Source organism: Bos javanicus, chromosome 26 (assembly GCF_032452875.1).
Source record: "Bos javanicus breed banteng chromosome 26, ARS-OSU_banteng_1.0, whole genome shotgun sequence".
Taxonomy (NCBI): Eukaryota; Metazoa; Chordata; class Mammalia; order Artiodactyla; family Bovidae; genus Bos; species Bos javanicus.
In genome coordinates this window covers 42,917,256-42,938,980 of record NC_083893.1, presented here as the reverse complement: position 1 = coordinate 42,938,980, position 21,725 = coordinate 42,917,256, and the positions used below count along the sequence as shown (strand labels likewise).

At 45.2% G+C, this 21,725-nt stretch overlaps 1 protein-coding gene across 3 annotated transcripts in view; it reads left to right on the top strand.

Moving 5' to 3' along the window:
- CPXM2 (carboxypeptidase X, M14 family member 2) overlaps positions 1-21,725 on the top strand; it is a 136,619-nt gene that overhangs the window by 51,927 nt on the left and 62,967 nt on the right. For all 3 annotated transcript variants that reach the window (XM_061403800.1, XM_061403799.1, XM_061403801.1), the window contains one exon: positions 2,583-2,722. In XM_061403800.1, the coding sequence (XP_061259784.1) occupies positions 2,583-2,722 (140 nt within the window). The remainder of the gene's footprint in view (positions 1-2,582; positions 2,723-21,725) is intronic.

Here is a 21,725-nt window from a genome sequence, read left to right as displayed (position 1 = left end):
TGAGCCAGCAGGGAAGCCCAGATGTACTGATAACTAGTGTTAGCTGAGTGTTCAGTTCTTTTGGCATTCATGTTAACCAAGTGCCAGCCCCTGTTGAAAGCACAGTTAGCATCCTAAGGGAGAAATGAGCATTGCTCTCACTTGAGCAGATGGGGAAACCGAGGCACAGAGCAATTTAGGCAAATTGCCTGAACTTGTACCGTATGAAGGTTGCAGACCTGAGAGTGACACCCAGCTAGGGCTTCAGAGCACAAGCTCTTAATCAGCCCGCTGTGCAGTGGTTGATCGTGAGATGCTAACACCAGAAGATGCCGTGAGGGGACTTTAGTCCATCTGCCTGTTCTGAGTTCTGGGAAGGCAGGTCTGACCCCATGTTGTCTACCTTTGTATTCCTTCTGCCTGGACCACAACTTGGCAAATAGCAGAGGCAAGGTGAAGGTTAATTTCAATAAATAAATGAAACTGTTCTAAGCACCAGTCTCATGGGTGGTTTACAAGAAGAGAGGAACCTCAACCAAAACTCAGTGTATATTATGGTTTCTTGAAAGAAGATGAATTGTGATACTGTAAGTCATTAATGGGTTGCAGGTCTCTTCTTTTGGGGGGATAAGTGCCATAGATGAAGAAAGGGAACAATTGTGTAATTATAGCCTTCAGACAGGGTTGGTGATCTCCCTGATGACCGGCAGTCCTGGGAAATGACACATTATATTTAAAAGTCGGCATTGCTTTAACAAAACTCACTGAAGCACAGGTAGAACAAGTCATGCACACTTGCAAAATTGAGCTTTTCTTTGGTGGCTCTGGAAGGCACAATCTTGCAGCACCTCTAGGTCCTTATTATAGACACCCTGTGTGCCTTCAGACACAGAGGTGCTGGTTAACTGAGAGAGTGGGTTTCTGGAGAATGTTGACTAACAGCCATTTTATTCACCTTCATTTGAGATGGGTGTGCTTTTAAAAGAGCATCTGGTGCTCAGTTGCTCACTGGTGTCTGACTCTCTTTGACCCCATGGATATAGCCTGCCAGGCTCCTCTGTTCATGGAATTTCCCAGGCGAGAGTAGATGACCATGGTACATTAGTGTTCCAACATTTGCTCTCAGAGCTGTTTCAGGATTGTTCCAGGAGTGGACTGGGAATGCATACTCTGTGTTGGTCCTGATACAAGGTTTGTGTTATCCAGTGCAGTGCTGGATGAGTTCTGTCAATAGGACCCCTTGCCAAGCTGTTCCTCTGCTATTGCTGGGGTCTGAGTTCCACATCACTGTTGGCCATTAAAATAAGGGTGACAGAATTTGAGTTGAAAAGTGCTCAGAGGTAGGGAAGATGGACTGGCCTGTCATTTTCATCTCTTGAGTATCATTCAGACTTTTTCTCATATGATTATGTACTTGTGAAATAGGCATCGGAAAATGAGATTAATGCAGAAAGGGTCTTAGTAAATTAGGAAGTTTCCCCTGACTCCTTTGTCTTTTTTTTTTTTTTTAAACATCAGGGAGTTGTCTCTTCAAATGGGGATAACATAGGGAAAATTCTAGAACAGAAATTCATCCACATTGTAAATTCAGATCAGGAGAATCCCTGGTGGCAAAAGCAACTGATACTCAGACCCATCAAATGGCTTAAATGCTAATAAGTAAATTTCACTAGATAAACCTAACCTTTAACATCCGGTTCAAATATCTCCTCTGCCTAGGGGCTTTCTGTCCATCATCTTCCCCAGCTCAAGTTAACTGTGCTGTCCTTGAACACTCCCAAAGCAGTTTGTTCCTATTCCTGAAATAACACCTGCCCTATTGTGTTCTCACTTATCTATTTTCATGTCTTTCTTCCTGCCTGGATCTTGAGGTTCCAGGAGGGAACGATTCACCTTTGTGCTCCCAGCACCTGGCGTGTGTAGGCTGGTACGTAGGAGACACTCTGTGTCTATTGGATGAATGAGTAACAGGAGAACTCATTAAATTTCATTTTTCACACTGGGCAAGAGGAGGACTTATCATATTGAAATATTTCCAACTTGTTAATAACAAGCAGCTCATTTTTATGATTTGGAATTAAGAGTTCAGAGCACAGTGACTTTTTTCTTTATCTACTTCCTCATTCTCTTCTATCCCTCCCACCTACCTTCCTAGAAATGTCACAAAAAAACTTGTCTACATTTTCTTTGAGTATATTCTGGGTCTTTCTGAAGAATGCCCTCCCTTTTCTTTTTTTAAAAAGTATCTGTGTGTGTGTTCAGTCACTCAGTCGTGTCTGACTCTTTATGACTCGATGTCTGTCTGTTTACCACTGTAGCCTGCCAGGCTCTTCTGTCCTTGAGATTCCTCCTGGCAAGAACACTGGAGTGGGTTGCCATGTCCCTCTCCATTTTTTAAGTATATTGATTGACAATGTTGTGTTAGTTTCAGGTGTACAGCAAAGTGATTCAGCTCCATCTTTTCAGATATAGCTTTTTCAGATTCTTTTCCCTTATAGATTATTGCGAGGTACTGGGCATCGTCCCCTGTGCTACACAGTAGGGCCGCGTTGGTTGTCTGTTTTATATGTAGTATTGAAGAACACCCCTCTCTTTCTTTTCAGGCGGGCATTAATGAAAATGATTTTTATGATGGGGCATGGTGCGCGGGGAGGAATGACCTCCACCAGTGGATTGAAGTGGACGCCAGACGACTGACCAAGTTCACAGGTGTCATCACTCAAGGGAGGAACTCACTCTGGCTGTAAGTGTGGCTGGACCCGTGCTTAGGCTCTGGGCCATGGGTCTGAAGTTCTAGGGTTCAGACAGAGTCAGGGAAGTCGCAGAGAAGAATCTGGTGACCGGCAATAGAAGGGAAGGTTACAGGGAAGATGGGAGGCTGGCCTTGCTGTAGACACCTTGGGAAGCTGCATCTTTTGGTCAACATCTTCCCCAGCACAGGAGCAGAGAGAGGGATCCGCAGGTTAGACTGAGGAGGCAAAGGTACTCTTTGGCAAGTAGCTGCCTTCCTGGATGTGGGGTGAGTCACTGGTGCCCTGACAGGTGGGCTGAGCAGATGTTCAGTGAGCAACCGGTAGCTGCCTCCACCCACTGTCCTGTGGTGGAAGGAATGAATCTTCTCGATCCTGGGAAGAAAGAGGAAGCACAGGCAAGTTCCCGAATAAAGAACTTCTAGAGGAGGAGGAGAATTGAAGGATGAACCAGTGAGAATAAGATGGAATCCCATTGCTCAGAACGGAGCTTGAGATCAGGGCTGGGTCAGTAAGAATGGTAATCCCCAGAGAGGTGGGCTGTAGTCCCTTACAATGCTTCGTCTCATGGTGCTGTGCTGTGGTCGATCACTTCAGTCATGTCTGACTCTTTGTGGCCCACCAAGCTCCTCTGTCTGTGGGACTTTCCCAGCAAGAATACTGGAGTGGTTGCTATGCCCTCGTCCAGGGATCTTCCCAACCCAGGGATCAAACCTGCATCTTGTGTGTCTCCTGCATCACAGGCAGATTCTTTACCACTGAGCCACCGGGGAAGCCCAGTCTCATGGTGGATATATACAACGGGATATTATTCAGCTTTAAAAAGGAAGGGGCTTCTGACGCACACTAGAATATGCATGAACTTTGAGGACATTATGCTCAAGGCAATAAGCCAGACCACAGAAGGACAAATACTGCATGATGCCACTTCCTTGAGGTTCCTAGAGCAGGTCAAGTCATAGAGACAGAAAGAAGAGGAAACAGTGGCTGCCAGGGTCTGGAGGGGAGGGGAATGGCGTTATTACCTAATGGGTACAGAGTTGAGTTGAGGGTGATGAAAAGTTCTGGAGATGGATGGTGGTGAGGGTGTCACAGAATTTCACACTTCCAAATGGTTAAAGTGATGCATTTTGTGTTATGTATATTCTGCTACAGTAAACAAAAAAATTCTAGACCCTTCAACTTCATCCCAGGGCTGTTGGTAGAGACAGAGGCAGGACAGTATCTGTGAGGTTGTTCTGTGGCTCAAGTTGTGTCCAGAGCAAACGTGTGGAGACTGGGGGCTGGGCGAGAGTCAGGAGGGGCTGCAGGACCCTGGGCGTTTTCTGAATTTAAATAAGAAATTTTCAGTTCCTCTAGCATCTGTCTCTATACTGAGAAGCCAGGAGCACAAACACCCCACACTTAGACATCGGGAAACTGTGCACCTAGTTAGCCAAGCATCATTCTGCCCTGGCGCCCTCTGCCTGCTCAGTCTGCACACTCAAATCCCATGTCTTGACCCCTTTCGGTTTTACTGACTACTGGTTGGCAACCAGGCTTCCCTGATGGCTCAGCGGGTAAAAAATCCATCTGCAATGCAGGAGACACAGGAGACGTGAGTTCAATCCCTGGGTCAGGAAGATCCCCTGGAGGAGGAAATGGCAACCCACTCTAGTATTCTTGCCTGAAAAATCCCATGGACAGGATCACAAAGAGTCAGACAGGACTCAACAAATAAACCGACAGCCATATAAAATCTATCATTGGTTGATTAGATTAATTTTAATTCCTAGAAAGGTCAACATTCATAAGTAAACCAGGATAAGAGAAGGGAACCTGGCATTTAAATGCTTCTCATTGTCACTGTAAACGGGACTTTCTTATTAGATGACAGTTGTCAGGCAATGACTCATCCTGTTTTTGTCTGAATCTTTTTTTTATTGTAAAGACAAGACTGTAACCACTAACAACGTCTAGAAACATTACTGGTGATTCCAGTGTCCTTAGGCAAACAGAATTTTTCTACATGTTTGTAATCATATTACCTATGCGATTATTATTTTTAATTTAAAATGTATCCATAACATTTTCATGCTGTGACTCAGATTTCATAATGATCATTGTTAATAGCCTATAATTTACTCAGCTTTGCCTCACTCACCATCTCAATTTTCTGCTATCACACATCAATTTTCAGGAGAGCATTTACATACTTTTTTTCTTCCTTTGAATTACTTCCTTCAAATAAATTTCCAGGGCAGGGATAATTTGTGCATTTTGATGATGTTGGGTTATGTATTTGTGCTACTTTGCCTATCAGATTTTATCCACTTTACCTTCCAGTAACACTTCTGTGTGTGTTCATTTGTGCTGATGTTTGCTCTGCGGTGTGTGTTTTGCTCAATCAGTGGCTTATTACCATAACTATTGTTTTCACTGTGTAGATTCTTAAAAGGCAAGGAATTTAGAAGAAGCAAAGTCAAGTTGCTCAGGGAGAATAGAAACTCAGAAAGAAAGACTGATTTGAGATGATCCGTAGGGATGAGAGTAAGGGCTTTACCTTAATGCTTGGATATTAGGCTGTCTAATCACTATCATTAGAGATGCAGTAGTTGGTTTATTATTGGCTCAGAAAGAAAGAGCTGGGTAGGAGTGCTGCTCACATTCTATTTCAGCTGGAAACACAAGAGGGTTTGGAGTGAATAAGAAATTACAGTAGAACAATATCTTTCTTTGACTTGGCCCGGGACAGGAACATTTAGAGGGAGGGCAAGGGATAGAATTGCTTTTAAGAGTCAGTCTTTTAATGTCTAAATGTATTTCAAGTCAAGGACAATGAAAAGAAATCCAATGAGTTTCAGTTTATCTTACCTCCTGGAATAGGACTGTGCACTAAGGAGTGAGGAGGAAATGGTCAAGAGTACATTTTGGTACCTGAGCCCCTTCTCCCAGAGGCATGAGTAATGCTGGAAGCATTAGCTGTGTTCTATTATGAGCAGAAAACTTGCCGACAACAGAAACCAGCAAATACCCATGGTAAAGAAGGCAGTAGTTATCTTTCTTTCCCTCTCCCAGGCTATCCTTGAGCTGTTCCCCTGTGGTCATCATATGACTTTTAATATTTTTGTTTATTGGTTTCCGTATTTCTCCCTACTAGTCTATGGACACAATAGAGGCAATGCTTTGATAGTCTGTGTCTCTGGGACCTGGCCTAGTACCAGGCATCTGGTAGATGCTCAATGAATGATTCGTAATGAACACTGTAAGGAAGTAACAAATTAGCAAAGAACCATTCACACCGAATACTGATGCGTTAATTAATTTATGAGTGAAAATGACTGAGGGCAGGCTTAAATTGTAAGGGGAGAGGGGAGGGGATGTGGAAAGTCTAGTTGAGGGGTGATGAGGATTTTTAGAGATGAAAGCAGGGGAAACAGCGTGGCTTTGGGATTACATCACGGCTGACTCTTGCTGGTTATGAGATTTTTCTTCTTTGAACCTCAGTATGCTCTTCTTTAAAATGGGTTAACTACTGTCTAGCTCATAAAGATGTGGTGAAAGTTAAATGCAATTATGTTAATGATGTTTCAAAATTACCCAGCACATAATAAGTGCTCAATAGATGGGACTTTCTTCCCTTTGCACCTCCTTGGGTTTATCTAGAACAGTGGTTTTCAAGCTTATTTTTAGTCACAGATCTTCCTTCTTATAAAGTCTTTTTTGGAAACATGTAGAAAACACAGACAGAACTTCCCCAGTGGTCCTCTGGTAAAGAATCTGCCTGCCAATGCAGGAATCCGGGTTCAGGCCCTGGTCCCGGAAGATCCCACGTGCCTCGGAGCAGCTAAGCCCATGGCCACAACTACTGAAGCCTGAGCGCCCTAGAGCTGGTGCTCTGCAACGAGGTAAACCACCGCAGTGAGGAGCCTGCGCACCTCACCTGGAGCACAGCCCCCACTCGGCGCAGCTAGAGAAAGCCCGGACGCAGCAACAAACACTCAGGGCAGCTATAAATAAATAAATAAACCAAAAAGAAAAAAATAAATACAGATAAGTAAACCAAAAACAAAGAAAAAATACAGAGAGGTGAAGCTGCTTCCTGTGATTCTGGCAGGGGGGAGCGTTGCCTGCCGGGCCCTGCCTTCGCCCTCTCACAGGCGCGTCCTTGGAGGATGTATCCATCCGAGGATCGCTGTGTAACAAGCATGCTACACAGGGAGCTTCTCTGTAGGTTACAATCCTGCCAGCTCCTCCAAGCGCCGATTGCTTCTTCCTGACTCCAGCCGGGTAACAGGCGGATGTGGATCTCAGACCAAAACAAGCAATGGCAGAGTTGGAGTTAGAGTCTGATTTCTTCCAATTAAACAGGAAGAACGTCCACTAATTCAGAGTGTTGCATTTGATTGGTGATGTTTTAGAAATGGAAGGAGAATGGGGTGATGGCTCCTTCAGGTTGGCCAAACGGATGTTGTTATTTGTAAATAGGGCCTATCTGATTGTTAGAATGCACAAGCACTTTGGAGTATTAGTTCAGTTCAGTTGCTCAGTCGTGTCCGACTCTTTGTGACCCCAGGGACTGTAGCACGCCAGGCATCCCTGTCCATCACCAACTCCTGGAACTTGGAGTATTAATATCAGAACTCTGTAATATTTTTCATTCATAAAACTTTTGTGGTTGGTATTTAAAATGGTCATCCATCATCTTATTTGTTCCTGACCTCCTCTTTATGTGTTTATGATTTCACTCATCTCTTTATTGAGCACTCTGATATGAACACTCTGTACAAGAAGTGGCCTGCCTGCAGGGAGCTCTCAGCCTGGAAGAACCTGATATGTTGACAGATCCACTAGAATTGGCATAGTCCAGGCTGGTAGGATGGGAAGAGGGGCGCTGTTCTCAGACCTGTGATTCAGATGTGAAGGGCAATGCAGGGGATGGTGATGCTTAGCCATGATCTGGGACTAGCTCATAACCAAGTTGATGAAAAACTATATGATTCTAGTTTTGATAATTTTCAAATAATTCATGCTATTTGAAAGTAATAAAACATAATTGTTTCCATGATACTGAATAACTTATATTTTTCACCAATATAAATGATTCTTTCCCATTGCATTGCAGTTTAGTGGAATGTTAGTATGCTAGAAAAAGCCAATTTTTGTTTTGCTGATTTCAGAAAGTATATTAGATGTGTGAATGTCGCAGTTATAACCAATATGGTGACTGAAAAGTTAATTATTCTGCCTGAGGTGAATAGATGCGTCTAATGACTTGGGCGAAATACAGGCAATTTAAAACAACCAAATGGTTTAGACTTTACTTATTTCATAAACAGGATAATTCTCATCCTCTCTTGAGAGTCTGTAAATGTGTCCTTAAAGAGAAGCAGCCATTTGATTGATGGATTTGTAAGGTGAGGGCTGGGGAAAGTTTGTCTGGTTGGCTGAATTTTTTAAAAGCAGTTCCACTAATTAAGTAGGATGAATGGCTTATGGCTGAGAACCCAGAGATGGTAGGAAAGACAGCCGCAGCCCGAAGAAGCTGGCTTTCAGTCTGTTGGTGCAGAATCTTGGCTGATATTCTGAATGTGAGCGTCCCCTTCGAGAATTCTGAGGGTGGAGAAAATGAGCAGGTGGGGTACCCAAGCCAGACGAAGACAAGCTCAAGGAAAGGCCTGTTGCCTGCTCTTTTCCTGGACACACCGTGGTCCTGGGAAGGACAGGTGGCCGATGGAGCGGGTCCCCGAGGGGTGAGGGTGGTGGTGAGCAGTGGGGCTGATGGGGGTGCAGAGGCTCAGCTGGAAGGAGGGAGTCCACCTGTCCTGAGAGAACAGAGCTGGGGAGTCGGGAAGTAAGTGCTGAAGTGGGTTCAGAGCCTTCACACTGGAGGGTTTTCTATTCTTGATGAAGTAGGAGGCGGGTCCTCTGCAGACAGTGAGTGAGACAGATTCAGGGACTGGAGATGTAAGGACAGGGAGCTTCGCTGTCCCATTAGAGAAAGGGCTTGGCTGGCCTCCCAAGCTCAGGGAATTGTAATGGGCTCAGTGGTAAAGAGTCTGCCTGCACATGCAGGAAACTCAGGAGATGTGAGTTCGATCCCTGGGTCAGGAATATCCCCTGGAGAAGAGAATGGCAACCCATTCCAATATTCTTGCCTGGGAAATCCCATGGACAGAGGAGCCTGGTGGGCTACAGCCCATAGGGTTGCAAAGAGTCGGACAAGACTGAGCATGCACGCATTCATGCATTTCCCCAGTGTTAGTCACTCAGTTGTAGCCCGCCAGGCTCCTCTGTCCATGGAATTCTCCAGACAAGAATACTGGAGTGGGTAGCCATTCCCTCTCCAGGAGATCTTCCCAGGGATCAAACCTGGGTCTCCTGCATGGCAGACAGAGTCTTTACCGTCTGAGCCATTAGGGGAGCCCACACGTATGCATTAGGCACCACTGATGCTTTCTCCACTTGAGGGTGGTGGAGTTGGTGGCAGTGCAACTGATACCCTGGGGCTAGGCCGTCGCAGGACCCGGTAGGACGAAGCGCGTTAGGAGTGAAGGGTTGTGAGGCTGAGATCCAGGGCTGGTCAGGAAGGAGTCCAAGCCAGAGGGCTGATTCCCTGGAAGTTAAGATCAAGTTCACAGAGCCCCTGGGGGAGATGAGGTTTCAGAAAAGACAGAAACTTGGAAGGGGAGGACACTGACCATCTGGGGACTCCACGGGGGCAGTCGAGGTGATGACTGGGGTCAGGGAGTGGGGCTGGAGAGGGGCAGACATTTGGGAATCTTGAGGTCGCAGGCTTGGCTGCTTAGGGCTGTTCGTGTTGGGAGAATCTCCAAGACGCGCTGGACCCTAGATCAGGAGGGGGGATGAAGAGGCAGCTGAGGAGGCAGCGGGGTCTGTGTGGGAAGGAAAATGAAGGTGAGGAGGAACAGAGGCCTGCGTAGAGGCCGCTGGAGGACGTTCATCCAGAGACCAGGGAGAGAGATGGAGCCTTCCCAAGAGCTGGCTTGGCCTGGGGCTCTGCCCAGGGGCTGGACCTCTGGTTTCCACAGTGAGAAGTATTCACCCGGCCCCTCCCTGTCTCTTCAACTTCATCTGGTTTTCCACTCCCGGAGGACTGAGCCTTGGCAGTCGGGCCGCAGCCCTGCAGCAGCGCGCCAGGGTGCAGAGGGAAGGGGCGCCGGGCTGGGCGGGGAGCGCGGAGCCCCTGGAGGCAGGGCTCATGGGGCCACCGCTGCGCTTTGTGAATCACGTGCTCATCTTTTCGCGGAGGGTCGGACACAACTTAGCACGGCACACGGCACGTCTTCTCGGGAGAGAGCCTGTGCATGTTTTCAGGACGTGTCCCTTTGCGTCTCCTCCCTCACTGGCAAAATGAAATGTTTGGCGCCTGTGGGGGCTGGGAGACAGAAGTTTCCAAACTCCTCTCTAACCTCTTTGAAAACCATCCGTTTCTGAACTGCTGAGTTTGGCTAAAATGGAGGGGTTTCGATGACAACATCTCCAAGTTCAAGTAGAAGGCCAGGCATGCCATCGTATCTCCACTTGTGTTTTGTTCCCGCAACGCAGGGAGCATTATTTCGAACCGAGTCAAGCTCTCTCTTGTGGCTCAATGGCTCATACTTGGTTTCCTGGGTGCCAGGTGACTAAGGAATCTGTTCAGAAGGTAAAATCTCTGAAAAGGAAACAGCACTGGAGATGAAGCTTCCACCGTGGTTTATTCCAGGGTTCTTGTCCCCTGGCTGTCACTCCCCGGGAATCCCTCTAGGAGGTTTCTGGGTGCACTCACCTTTTTTCTCCTCTCTTCCTGGTGGCCAGGGTCTCCTTGAGTGGGCACCCTCCCCAGCTGGGCTCACATAGTGCTCTCACAGGCCTGCACCCACAGGGCCTGTGCAGACTGACTCCCATTGCCCGTTTGACCTCCTTCCCTTTGCTCCTTCGTTTCTAGCCCAGGAGCCTTGTCTTTGTTCTGCAGATAAGCCAGCATGCTCCTACCTCAGGGCCTTGGCCCCTGCTGTCCCCCCTGCCCGAAGGTACACCCTGCCATGCGCTGCCTCATTCCATCATTCAGAGCAGTTTGTCCTGATTCTCTCCTCTTCTGAGGCTGGCCAGCAACTCCGATCCCAAGCCAGGGTCTGCCCACCACAGGGGGGCTCTTTAATGAACAGACTGCCAGGAGAAAATAAGCCACACCCTGTGGGGACGCAGCTGTCGTATTCCTTTGGTGTCCCTGTCTCCGTGGCCACCTGGTGTAGTTGAGCAGATAAAAGTGCAGATTCTCCAGTGAGACTGGGATTCCAGGCTCCCAACTGCATGGCCTTGAGTGTGTTTCTGAGCCTTTCTGTGCTTCAGTTTCTTTATCTGTAAAATGGAAATGATAATAGTGCCTGGCACATAGGATCGCTGTGGGGATTAATTGAGTTAATGTGGGCTTCCCTCATAGTTCAGTTCATAAAGAATAAACCTACAATGCAGGAGACCCCGGTTGCATTCCTGGGTCGGGCTGATCTGCTGGAGAAACAGATAGGCTACCCACTCCAGTATTCTCTGGCTTCCCAGGTGGCTCAGCTGGTAAAGAATCCACCTGCAATGCAGGAGAACTGGGTTCGATCCCTGGGTTGGGAGGATCCCCTGGAGAAGGGAATGGCTACCCACTCCAGTATTCTGGCCTGGAGAAGTCCATGGACTGTATAGTCCATGGGGTTGCAAAGAGTCGGACACAACTGAGCGACTTTCACTTCACTTCATTGTGTATCAGGCTGTAAAGACCATCCTTGGCACATGGTGAGTGCCTGACAAGTGTCTTAGGATCCCTTCCCTTCTCTGGTGGGGGGTCCTGCTCACACGCTCCCCTCCACCCCAGCCCCCCATCCCTCTTTCTCCTCTCTAGTCAGGCCTTTGCTGTCTCTCCTCTCCACGATGGCCCTTGCTCCCTCTGTGTGGTCTTAGAGACGTTAATGGAGGGGGGCGGGGAACCTGAATGGTTACGGGTGTTCCTGGTGGTCTTCTTAGCCTTCCAAGCCTCAAGTTTCCTGGTCGGTGAGAAGAGCTTATTTTGAGTCTTCAGCGAGACACAGATGGAAAGTCCTGGCACATTCTGGACCCAGCAGATGCTCAAGGAACCATGGCTACTGTAATTTATGAAGCGGCCTCATCGCACCCCTCCCCGTCTCCAAGCCCCCAGCCCCTCAACCATCCAGGGTTGAACCTCCAGAGACCCGGTGCCCCCAAGGGCACCAGGAAAGACTACGGATCCAAACCAATCCTATTGCAGCTGAGGAGAGTCTGACACTTTGTGGAATTCTTCTTGTGACTCATCTGTATTTTTTTGGACACTTTTGGTCAGCAGGAAATTCCTTTAAATGAAGCAACTAGCCTGGGGCAGCTGAGTTTGTGTTACCTCACGTGGTGTCTCAGTGACTCTGCCTGGAACAAGGTCCCTTTCTTGTCCCCATTTTGTGGATGAGTAAACTGAGGCTTGGAGAGCTTGTGGTAATGCTTGTCCCTTCTGCTGCCTCCTTCCTCCGCTATCACACTTTTCATCAGGCCTCAAGCCCCGTGAGTGGCTCGGGTGTACTTCCTCTGAGCACTGTATCAAGGGACATTGAATGGCTGCCCCTAAGGCTGACCTAGCTGTCAGACACAGCAGGCACCATGCCTGGGACCTTGTGACCCTTAGGGACTCAGCAAAGGGTTGAAATTCTTCAATAATCTGGAGAAAGTAAATGAACTTTCAGGTCAAAGAAAATGTTTTAATATGTAATGTTAATACATTCATCTTTCTATCAATACAGTCGGTGGCTCAGACGGTAAAGCGTCTCTGCCTGCAATGTGGGAGAAGCGGGTCGACCTCTGGGTCAGGAAGATCCCCTGGAGGAGGGCATGGCACCCACTCCACTATTCTTGCCTGGAGAATCCCGTGGACAGAGGAGCCTGGCGGGCTACAATCCATGGATGGTCGCAAAGATTTGGACATGACTGAGCAACTAACACACACACACAGTCATAAAATATGATTAAATTATTTTATTTTAAAGAGGAAGGGATCTCTTCTTCCTCCATGTTGAAAACCGAGTCCCCAGAACCTTGACTATGTTAGGTTTTTATAGCAAATGGGACTCAAGGTTGCAGATGGAATCACGGTAACTAATTAGCAGATCTTTAAATAGAGAGATGACCCTGGACTATCTGGGTGGGCCCAATGTGTTCATGAAAATGAAAGTGAAAGTTGCTCAGTCCTGTCCAACTCTTTTAGACCCTATGGACTATACAGCCCATGGAATTCTCCAGGCCAGAATGCTGGAATGGGTAGCCTTTCCCTTCTCCAGGGGATCTTCCCAACTCAGGGATCAAACCCAGGTCTCCCGCATTGCGGGCAGTTTTTTTACAAGCTGAGCCACCAGGGAAGCCCAAGAATACTGGAGTGGGTAGCCTATCTCTTCTCCAGCAGATCTTCCCAACCCAGGAATCAAACTGGGGAGTCTCTTGCAAATTGCAGGTTGGTTCTTTACCAACTGAGCTATGAGGGAAGCTGACACTTAAGGGTCCTTAAAAGTGGAGGAATGAGGGGAAGAGAGAACCAGAGAGCTGGCTGCGTGAGTGAGCAGGACCCCCTGTTGCTTGCTGGGAAGACGGAGGAAGGGGCCACAAGCAGGGAGCGTGGGCGCTTCTGGAAGCTGGGAAAGGTGGGGAAACATTCTCTCCTAGAGTTTCCAGAAGAAACGCAGCCCTGCTGAACACCGCTGTTGCAGGACTTCTGACCTCCAGAACCGTAAGCTGATAAATCTGTGGTGTGTAAACCACCGAGTTGGCAGAAAATTGACAGTGGTCCAGAAAACTAATAGATCCACTGGGGCAGAAGTAGCCACAGACCACGAGATCCCTCCCATGCCCTGGCTGCCCCCTGCCCCATGCTTCTCTGGTGTGAGGCCGTGGTGGCGACCTCTAGCTGTGGACTGTGCCTGCCAGCAGCGTCATGCCGTCATGCTCCACTCATGATATCACAGCAGAACTGGGGCCAGTCCTCCCCTCTGCGTGCTTTAGGTTTCCTGTGAGCTGTTCCTTTGGTTCCCTTCTTCTCGATCTTTCAAGCGTCTCTTTCAAATTTGGGGGAATTTAAATACCTTTCTTTTTTTCAGTTCTCTGCAGTGGGGCTTAACTCGGAACTACCTCCCTCTTCACCCAGATTTACTGGACTTGGCCCCCAAAGTGGCATTTCCCCCCTTTTCCTGGTAGACAATTTTTACTGGAGGTAATGGAAAATAGATAATATTTCTAAGTTTATAACATTTCCTCCAATGGTCTGGATTCTCAAATAGCCGTGGTAACCAGTCTGAAGTGAAAAAATCTAATAAATCAATGGGCTGGTTTCTCAGTGTCTAACATTTGTCTGCCCTGAGAATGTGGCAGAACCATTTAATTGTGTGACTGTGGTTCCAGCAGACAGAGGAGGAGAGAGAGAAAGAGAAATGAGAGTCAGTATCACTCACATTCTTGAGTGTTGGGTGTGCCCACGCTTGCTGTAGACCCCCAGATAACCCTTTTCCTCCCATATTGTTTCTGGAAGTCACAAAGGCAAGGTTAGACCTCTGGGGAGTAGTGGTCTTGCCCGGAGTTATAGCTGGGCCACAGCCAGGATTTGAGGCTGCTAAGTTCTGTCAAGGAGGTGATGGACAGGAAGAGGAAGCTGCCGGCTTCCAACAGAAAATTGGCATAAAAACTAGGAGAGAAAAGGGATTTAACCGTGCTTTCCCTACCTGGGATTTGGCCTTCCCTAGCTCAGACGGTAAAGAATCTGCCTGCAATACAGGAGACCTGGGTTCAATCTCTGGGTCAGGAAGATCCCCTTTAGAAGGGCATGGCAACGCACTCCAGTGTTCTTGCCTGGAGAATCCCATGGACTGAGGAGCCTGGCGGGCTACAGTCCATGGGGTAGTAAAGAGTTGGACACGACTGAGCGACTAACACTGTCACTTTCCCTTGTATGAGAAAGTGGACAGCACCCAGTGCTATTCTCAGCGGAGTGAATGAGTTGATGGATGCTCATTTACCTAATCAGATGATGTGTGCTGAAGCTCTTGATGATTGTTTTCAAGGTTTGGGGAGATTCTATCTCTTGTGAGGTGGAGGGAGAGAAGAATCTGGTTTTTTGTTTGTTTGTTCAGTCGCTCAGTCATGTCTGACTCTTTGCGACCCCCTGGACTGCAGCACACAGGGTTTCCCTGTCCTTCAGCATCTCCTAGAGCTTGCTCAAACTCATGTCCATTGAGTCAGTGATGCCATCCAACCATCTCATCCTCTGTCGTCCCCTTCTCCTGCCTTCAGTCTTTACCAGCAACAGGGTCTTTTCTAATGAGTCAGCTCTTCTCATCAGGTGGTCAAAGTATCAGGAGCTTCAACTTCAGCATCAGTTATTCCACTGAATACAATCTGACTAGTAAGAGCAATTGCCCTGAAACTCTGGTGTGATAGACCCCCAGTGCGCACCGTCAGATCTTACCTTACATCCTCTTGATATTAGTCCTTTGACTGTGATTTGAGCTACTCATGCTTTTCCTGATTATTCTCTTTTTTATCATTTTGCTTAGAGGACCTTCTCATGTACCAAAATTTTGAATTGTTATATGGTTACTGTAATCATTCTCTTAAGATTGATGTCGTGCTTAGAAAGACCTTGTCTCTGCTGACAATACAATATAAGTAATTCCTCCCCGTATTTTCTTCTAGTATTTTTGGACTGCAAATTTTACATTGACATTTTAAATTGTGTGGAATGGATTTTAATGTAGGTTATACGTAATAGATCAGGCTCTTCGTACCTTCAGATTACCATTAACATGTCCCAACATTATTTTCAATATTATCTCCAACTGCCATGATCTGAATATTTGTGTCCTCCCAAAATTTAAATTCTCTCTCTTTTTTTTTTTAATAGGGAAACATACTTTAATAAAAACATTACTGGACTGCAGTTTTACCAATCTGCAAACGGAAATTATACTATCTTACCACTTAGCTATCAGGATGCCTACCATGAAGGGAAGTGTCTCTGCTAACTATAGGGAGCAAAATTGACACAAAATTAGCCATCACACTGAGGACAGAGCTTTTATGTCACACACCTGTGTGCCTCTTCAAGGGTAGTCTAAACATGGAAAAAAAAAAAAAAAAAGCAAGTGGCCAGCCAGTGTTTGCTAAAGCAGTTGAACACATTTCAACACCCTTCAAGAAGTTTGTCTCTGATGTCTGGAGGTTTTTCTTCAACACGAATGCACAGCATCTGTCTCACTCTAAAACTTAATATAGTGCAGCTACACATCACTTTGGACTTCCCCAGTGGCTCCATGGTAAAGAATTTGCCTGTGATGCAGGAGGCGCTGGAAACACAGGTTTGATCCTTGGGTTGGGAACAGCCCCTGGAGGAGGAAACGCCAACCCACTTGGGCATTCCTGCCTGGAGCATCCCATGGACAGAGGACCCTGGCGGGCTACAGTCCATGGGGTTTCAGAGATTCAAACATGACTGAAGTGACAGAGCACATACACACACACACACACACACACACACACACATCACTTAAACTCCCATTCCTTGCTTGTTTGCCAGTTTCAACTCATGCGTCCGTTTTACTGGCAATGTCCTGAAGACAGAAGTGAGAGCCGTGACTTTCACATCAGGTAAGGGAGTGCGGGGAAAGGCGTGGTACACAGCACAGCCTGCACAGACGCTCCTGCTGCTTATGGCAATAATGTGTGCTCAGTCGCTTCAGTCCTGTCTGACTCTGTGCAACTCCGTGGACTGCAGCCCGCCAGGCTCCCCCGTCCATGGGATTCTCCAGGCAAGAATACTGGAGTGGGTTGCCATTTCGTCCTCCAGGGGATCCCCCCCACCCAGGGATCGAACCCGCGTCTCTTATGCCTCCTGCATTAGCAGGGGGATTCTTTTCCACTAGGGCCACCTGGGAAGCCCTCTGGCAATAATCCCAATGAGTATAACAATTGGAGGATGAGGTTTGGACCACCACCGAGCGGTCTCCCTAAATTCAAAATCGAAGCTGAGTTCACAGGCTAGCTGCCTCTTTACCTGAGGTTGGGGTCACCCATTGAGGTCTATTTCTCAGCATGGTGTGTGTAGGGGAACGAGTCATCATGACCAATTCCGATTTTATCCATTTCTGGAACGATGACAGCTGTTGTTGTCTGATCGCCATCATTGTTTGTCTCAGTTGGAGCTTAAGTGTGTGTGTGTGTGTGTGGACACGCGCTCTCAGTTGTGTCCAACTCTTTGTGGCCCCGTGGACTGTAACCCACCAGGCTCCTCTGTCCATGGGATTCTCCAGGCAAGAATACTGGAGTGGGTTGCCATGTCCTTATCTAGTTCCTCCTCCTTATTAATCTTTTCAGAATATTCCTGGCTATTCTTGCCATGTCCTTTTTTCATATGAATTTTGCAATAAGTCCAGATTATCTCCAAAAAGAATTTTGGGTGATGTCTTAGAGGGGAATGCCTTAACTAAAATTGCGCTCCCTTCTAACTGGCATCCTCAAGATCAGAGTGTCTTCCTCTTAAATAGCTTTTTCCTTGTGTTCACATATCCCTTTCTAACTCTGTGCTGCTCTGTGTTTTTTAAAAACTGTTTTCCCCCTAGTAGTTCTCTATGTCAATTGCACAGTTAGTTTTGTAAAAAAAGGCTGTGTTATTTTCCAAACAATGTATATGATCCAGGTTCTCTGAATCCTCTCTAGTATTTGGTTTTGTCATTCTTTTATTATTTTAGCTGTTCTCATAGGTGCGTGGTGACATCTCCTCATGGTCTTTATTTGCATTTGTCTAATAGCTGATGGTGGTGAACATCTTTTCGTGTACATATCTGCCGTCTCTATGTCTTCTTTAGTGAAAAGTCTCTTCATATCGTTTGTCTATGTTCTAATTGCCTTGTTTGAGTTTTTACTCTAACGTGTTGAGAGTTCTTCATCATTCTAGATGTGTCTTTTGTCAGAGAATGTGGTTTGCAAATATTTTCTTCCAGTCTGCAGCTTCTCTTTTATCTTCTAAATACTAGCTTTCACACTGGTTTCTCAGAGAAAAAGCTTGTAATTTCAATCAAGTCCAGTTGACTGATTTTTTTTCTTTATGGATTGTGCTTTTGGTGTCATGTATAAGAACACTTTACTAAACTCTAGATCCCAAAGATTTTCTCCTTTATTAACTTCTCAAGTTTTGTAGTTTTGTGTTTTACATTGAGATATGTGATTCATTTTGAATTAATTTTTATATAAAGTGTTAGGTTTAGTGAAGTTTAATGATACATGTTGCAAACTAATGATATATGATTGTCTATAGATACATATTAATAGTTCCAGTGTTATTTGTTGAAAAGACTGTCCTTCCACCATGGAACTGCTTTTGCAACTTTGCTAAAGATTGGTCAGTCATATGTGTATGGATTTATGTCTGGGTTCTCTCTCATGGACAGAGGAGCCTGGAAAGCTACAGTCCATAGGTTTGCAAAGAGTTGGACATGACTTGCATAGATCAATGTGTCTGTCCCTCTACTAATAATTAGTACAGTCTTGGTTACTATACCTATATACTATCTTGAAATAGGGTAAATGGATTTTTCCCACTTTCAGTTCAGTTTAGTTCAATCGCTCAATTGTGTCTGACTCTTTGCGACCCCAGGAACCGCAACACACCACGCCTCCCTGTTCATCACCAACTCCCGGAGTTTACCCAGTCTCATGGAGAAGGCGATGGCACCACTCTCCAGTACTCTTGCCTGGAAAATCCCATGGATGGAGGAGCCTGGTAGGCTGAAGTCCATGGGGTCACGAAGAGTCAGACATGACTGAGTGACTTCACTTTAACTTTTCACTTTCATGCACTGGAGAAGGAGATGGCAACCCACTCCAGTGTTCTTGCCTGGAGAATCCCAGGGACGGAGGAGCCTGATGGGCTGCCATCTATGGGGTCGCACAGAGTCGGACACGACTGAAGTGACTTAGCAGCAGACTTAGCAGCATGTCTATTGAGTCGGTAATTCCATCCAACCATCTCATCCTCTGTCATCCCCTTCTTCTGTCTTCAATCTTTCCCAGGATCAGGGTCTTTTGAAATGAGTCAGCTCTTCACATCAGGTGGCCAAAGTACTGGAGTTTCAGCTTCAACATCAGTCCTTCCAATGAACACCCAGGACTGATCTCCTTTAGGATGGACTGGTTGGATCTCCTTGCAGTCCAAGGGACTCTTAAGAGTCTTCTCCAACATCACAGTTCAAAACCATAAATTTTTCAGCACTCAGCTTTCTTTATAGTCCAACTCTTAAATCCATACATGACTACTGGAAAAACCATAGCCTTGACTAGACGAACCTTTGTTGGCAAAGTAATGTCTCTGCTTTTCAATATGCTGTCTAGGTTGGTCATAACTTTCCTTCCAAGGAGTAAGCATCTTTTAATTTCATGGCTGCAGTCACCATCTGCAGTGATTTTGGAGCCCCCAAAAATAAAGTCAGCCACTGTTTCCACTATTTCCCCATCTGTTTGCCATGAAGTGACAGGACCGAATGCCATGATCTTAGTTTTCTGAATGTTGAGTTTTAAGCCAACTTTTTCACTCTCCACTTTCACTTTCATCAAGAGGCTCTTTAGTTCTTCTTCACTTTCTGCCATAAGGGTGGTGTCATCTGCATATCTGAGGTTATTGATATTTCTCCCAGCAATCTTAATTCCAGCTTGTGCTTCATCCAGCCCAGCATTTCACATAATGTACTCTGCATATAAGTTAAATAAGCAGGGTGATAATATAAAGCCTTGACGTACTCCTTTTCATGTTTGGAACCACTTTATTCTTTTTTAAAATTGTCTTAGCTATTCTAGTTTCTTTGCCTTCCTACATTAATGTTAGAACCATCTTGTTTATATCTGTAGAAGAATCTTACTGAGATTTGATAGAAATCAGCTTGTGTATCAGCTTGGGGAGAATTGACAACTTTACCATGTTGAGTCTTCCATTCCACAAATACAATATTTTCCAATTTATTTAGATCTTATTTTGGTCTCTTTTATCAGCACTTTATAATTTTTAGCATACAAGTTCTATACAGGTTTTATTAATTTGCACTTAATAATAAGAATTTCATGAGCAGTTGTGAATGGCATTGTTTGCTAATATTTTATTTAGGGTTTTTGCATCAATATTCAGATGTGACATTAGGCTACAGTTTCCTTTCTGTGAACAATATTTATTGCTTTTTGTATCAAGTCTTCCAAATGAGGGAATATTTCTTTTCTTTTCTATGCTTTGAGTACATCCAGACATGAGGTCTCGAGGGAGCTGGTAGGGAGCTCTTTGATGACTGGCCCTCTTTTTGTTGTAGCACTCAGGCTGTTCAGATTTTGTCTCTTCCATTAGTTTTGATAAATTCTTTTGTCCTAGAAAATTTGTGTTTTCAAATATATTTGTGTTTGATTCAGCAAATCCCAGGATTGTCTTAAGGGTTTTTAAACATTTTTTTCTGTTTGATTATTATTTTCTCAGTATTTTAAAGTATTTGTGAATTTCTTCTTTTTCTTACTCAATAGTTTGCCTATTATTTCTTTTCCCTTTTTTAACGAGCAAGCATTCCTTGTAATTATTTATTAGTTCTGCTATTTTTCTGTTTTTGAATTCCTTATTTTTTTAGATCGATTTTTTCCCTATGTAAGAATTTATTTTATTGTTAACTTCCTGTGTTGAACTCTTAGTTTATTTTTCTTTCTTACTTAGTGATATGTTTATAAGGTTGAGAACCTTGTGCTGAGTAGTGTTTCTGCTTTATCTTGTGGGTTCTGATATAAAATGGTTTTATCACTGATTTCTAGATTCTGCGGTTTCAATTTTGATTTTCTCTTTCATCAATGATCGTTCAGGAGACTGATTTAACTTCCCTGAGAAAAGAGGATTTGAGATTTTAAATTTTATACATTTCTCATTGTATATGAATGTCATCTCTACTTTCTAATTTCATGATGTTTTGAAAGTTTCTTTTGAGACTTAAACTGGAGACAATTTTTCTCTTAAAGCTCCATGAATATTTGATTAGAAAGACTATTTTTGTTTCCAGACTACAGAACTTTATGTATAATAGATTTACATTATTGATTATAGTATTTAGTCTCCTTCTTATTAATGATCCATCATGGCCTAGCGACACCTGCTCTCTCTCCTTGTATCTCCAGTAATTTGTTTCATTAATGTTGATGCACAGTTGTACTCATCTCACACGCTAGTAAAGTAATGCTCAAAATTCTCCAAGCCAGGCTTCAACAGTAAGTGAACCATGAACTTCCAGATGTTAAAGCTGGATTTAGAAAAGACAGAGGAACCAGAGATCAAATTGCCAACATCCACTGGATCATCAACAAAGCAAGAGAGTTCCATAAAAACATCTACTTCTGCTTTATTGACTATGCCAAAGCCTTTGACTGTTTGGATCACAACAAACTGTGGCAAATTCTGAAAGAGATGGGAATACCAGACCACCTGACCTGCCTCCTGAGAAATCTGTATTCAGGTCAAGAAGCAACAGTTAGAACTGGACATGGAACAATAGACTGATTCCAAATATGAAAAGGAGTACATCAAAGCTGTATATTGTCACCCTGCTTACTTAACTTATATGCAGAGTACATTATGTGAAATGCTGGGCTGGATGAGGCACAAGCTGGAATCAAGCTTGCTGGGAGAAATATCAATAACCTCAGATACGCAGATAACACCACCCATATGGCAAAAAGTGAAGAAGAACTAAGGAGCCTCTTGATGAAAGTGAAAGAGGAGAGTGAAAAAGTTGGCTTAAAATTCAACATTCAGAAAACGAAGATCATGGCATCCGGTCCCATCACTTCATGGGAAATAGATGGGGAAACAGTGGAAACAATGAGAGACTTTATTTTTGGGGGCTCCAAAATCACTGCAGATGGTAACTGAAGCCATGAAATTAAAAGATGCTTTCTCCTTGGAAGAAAAGCCATGAC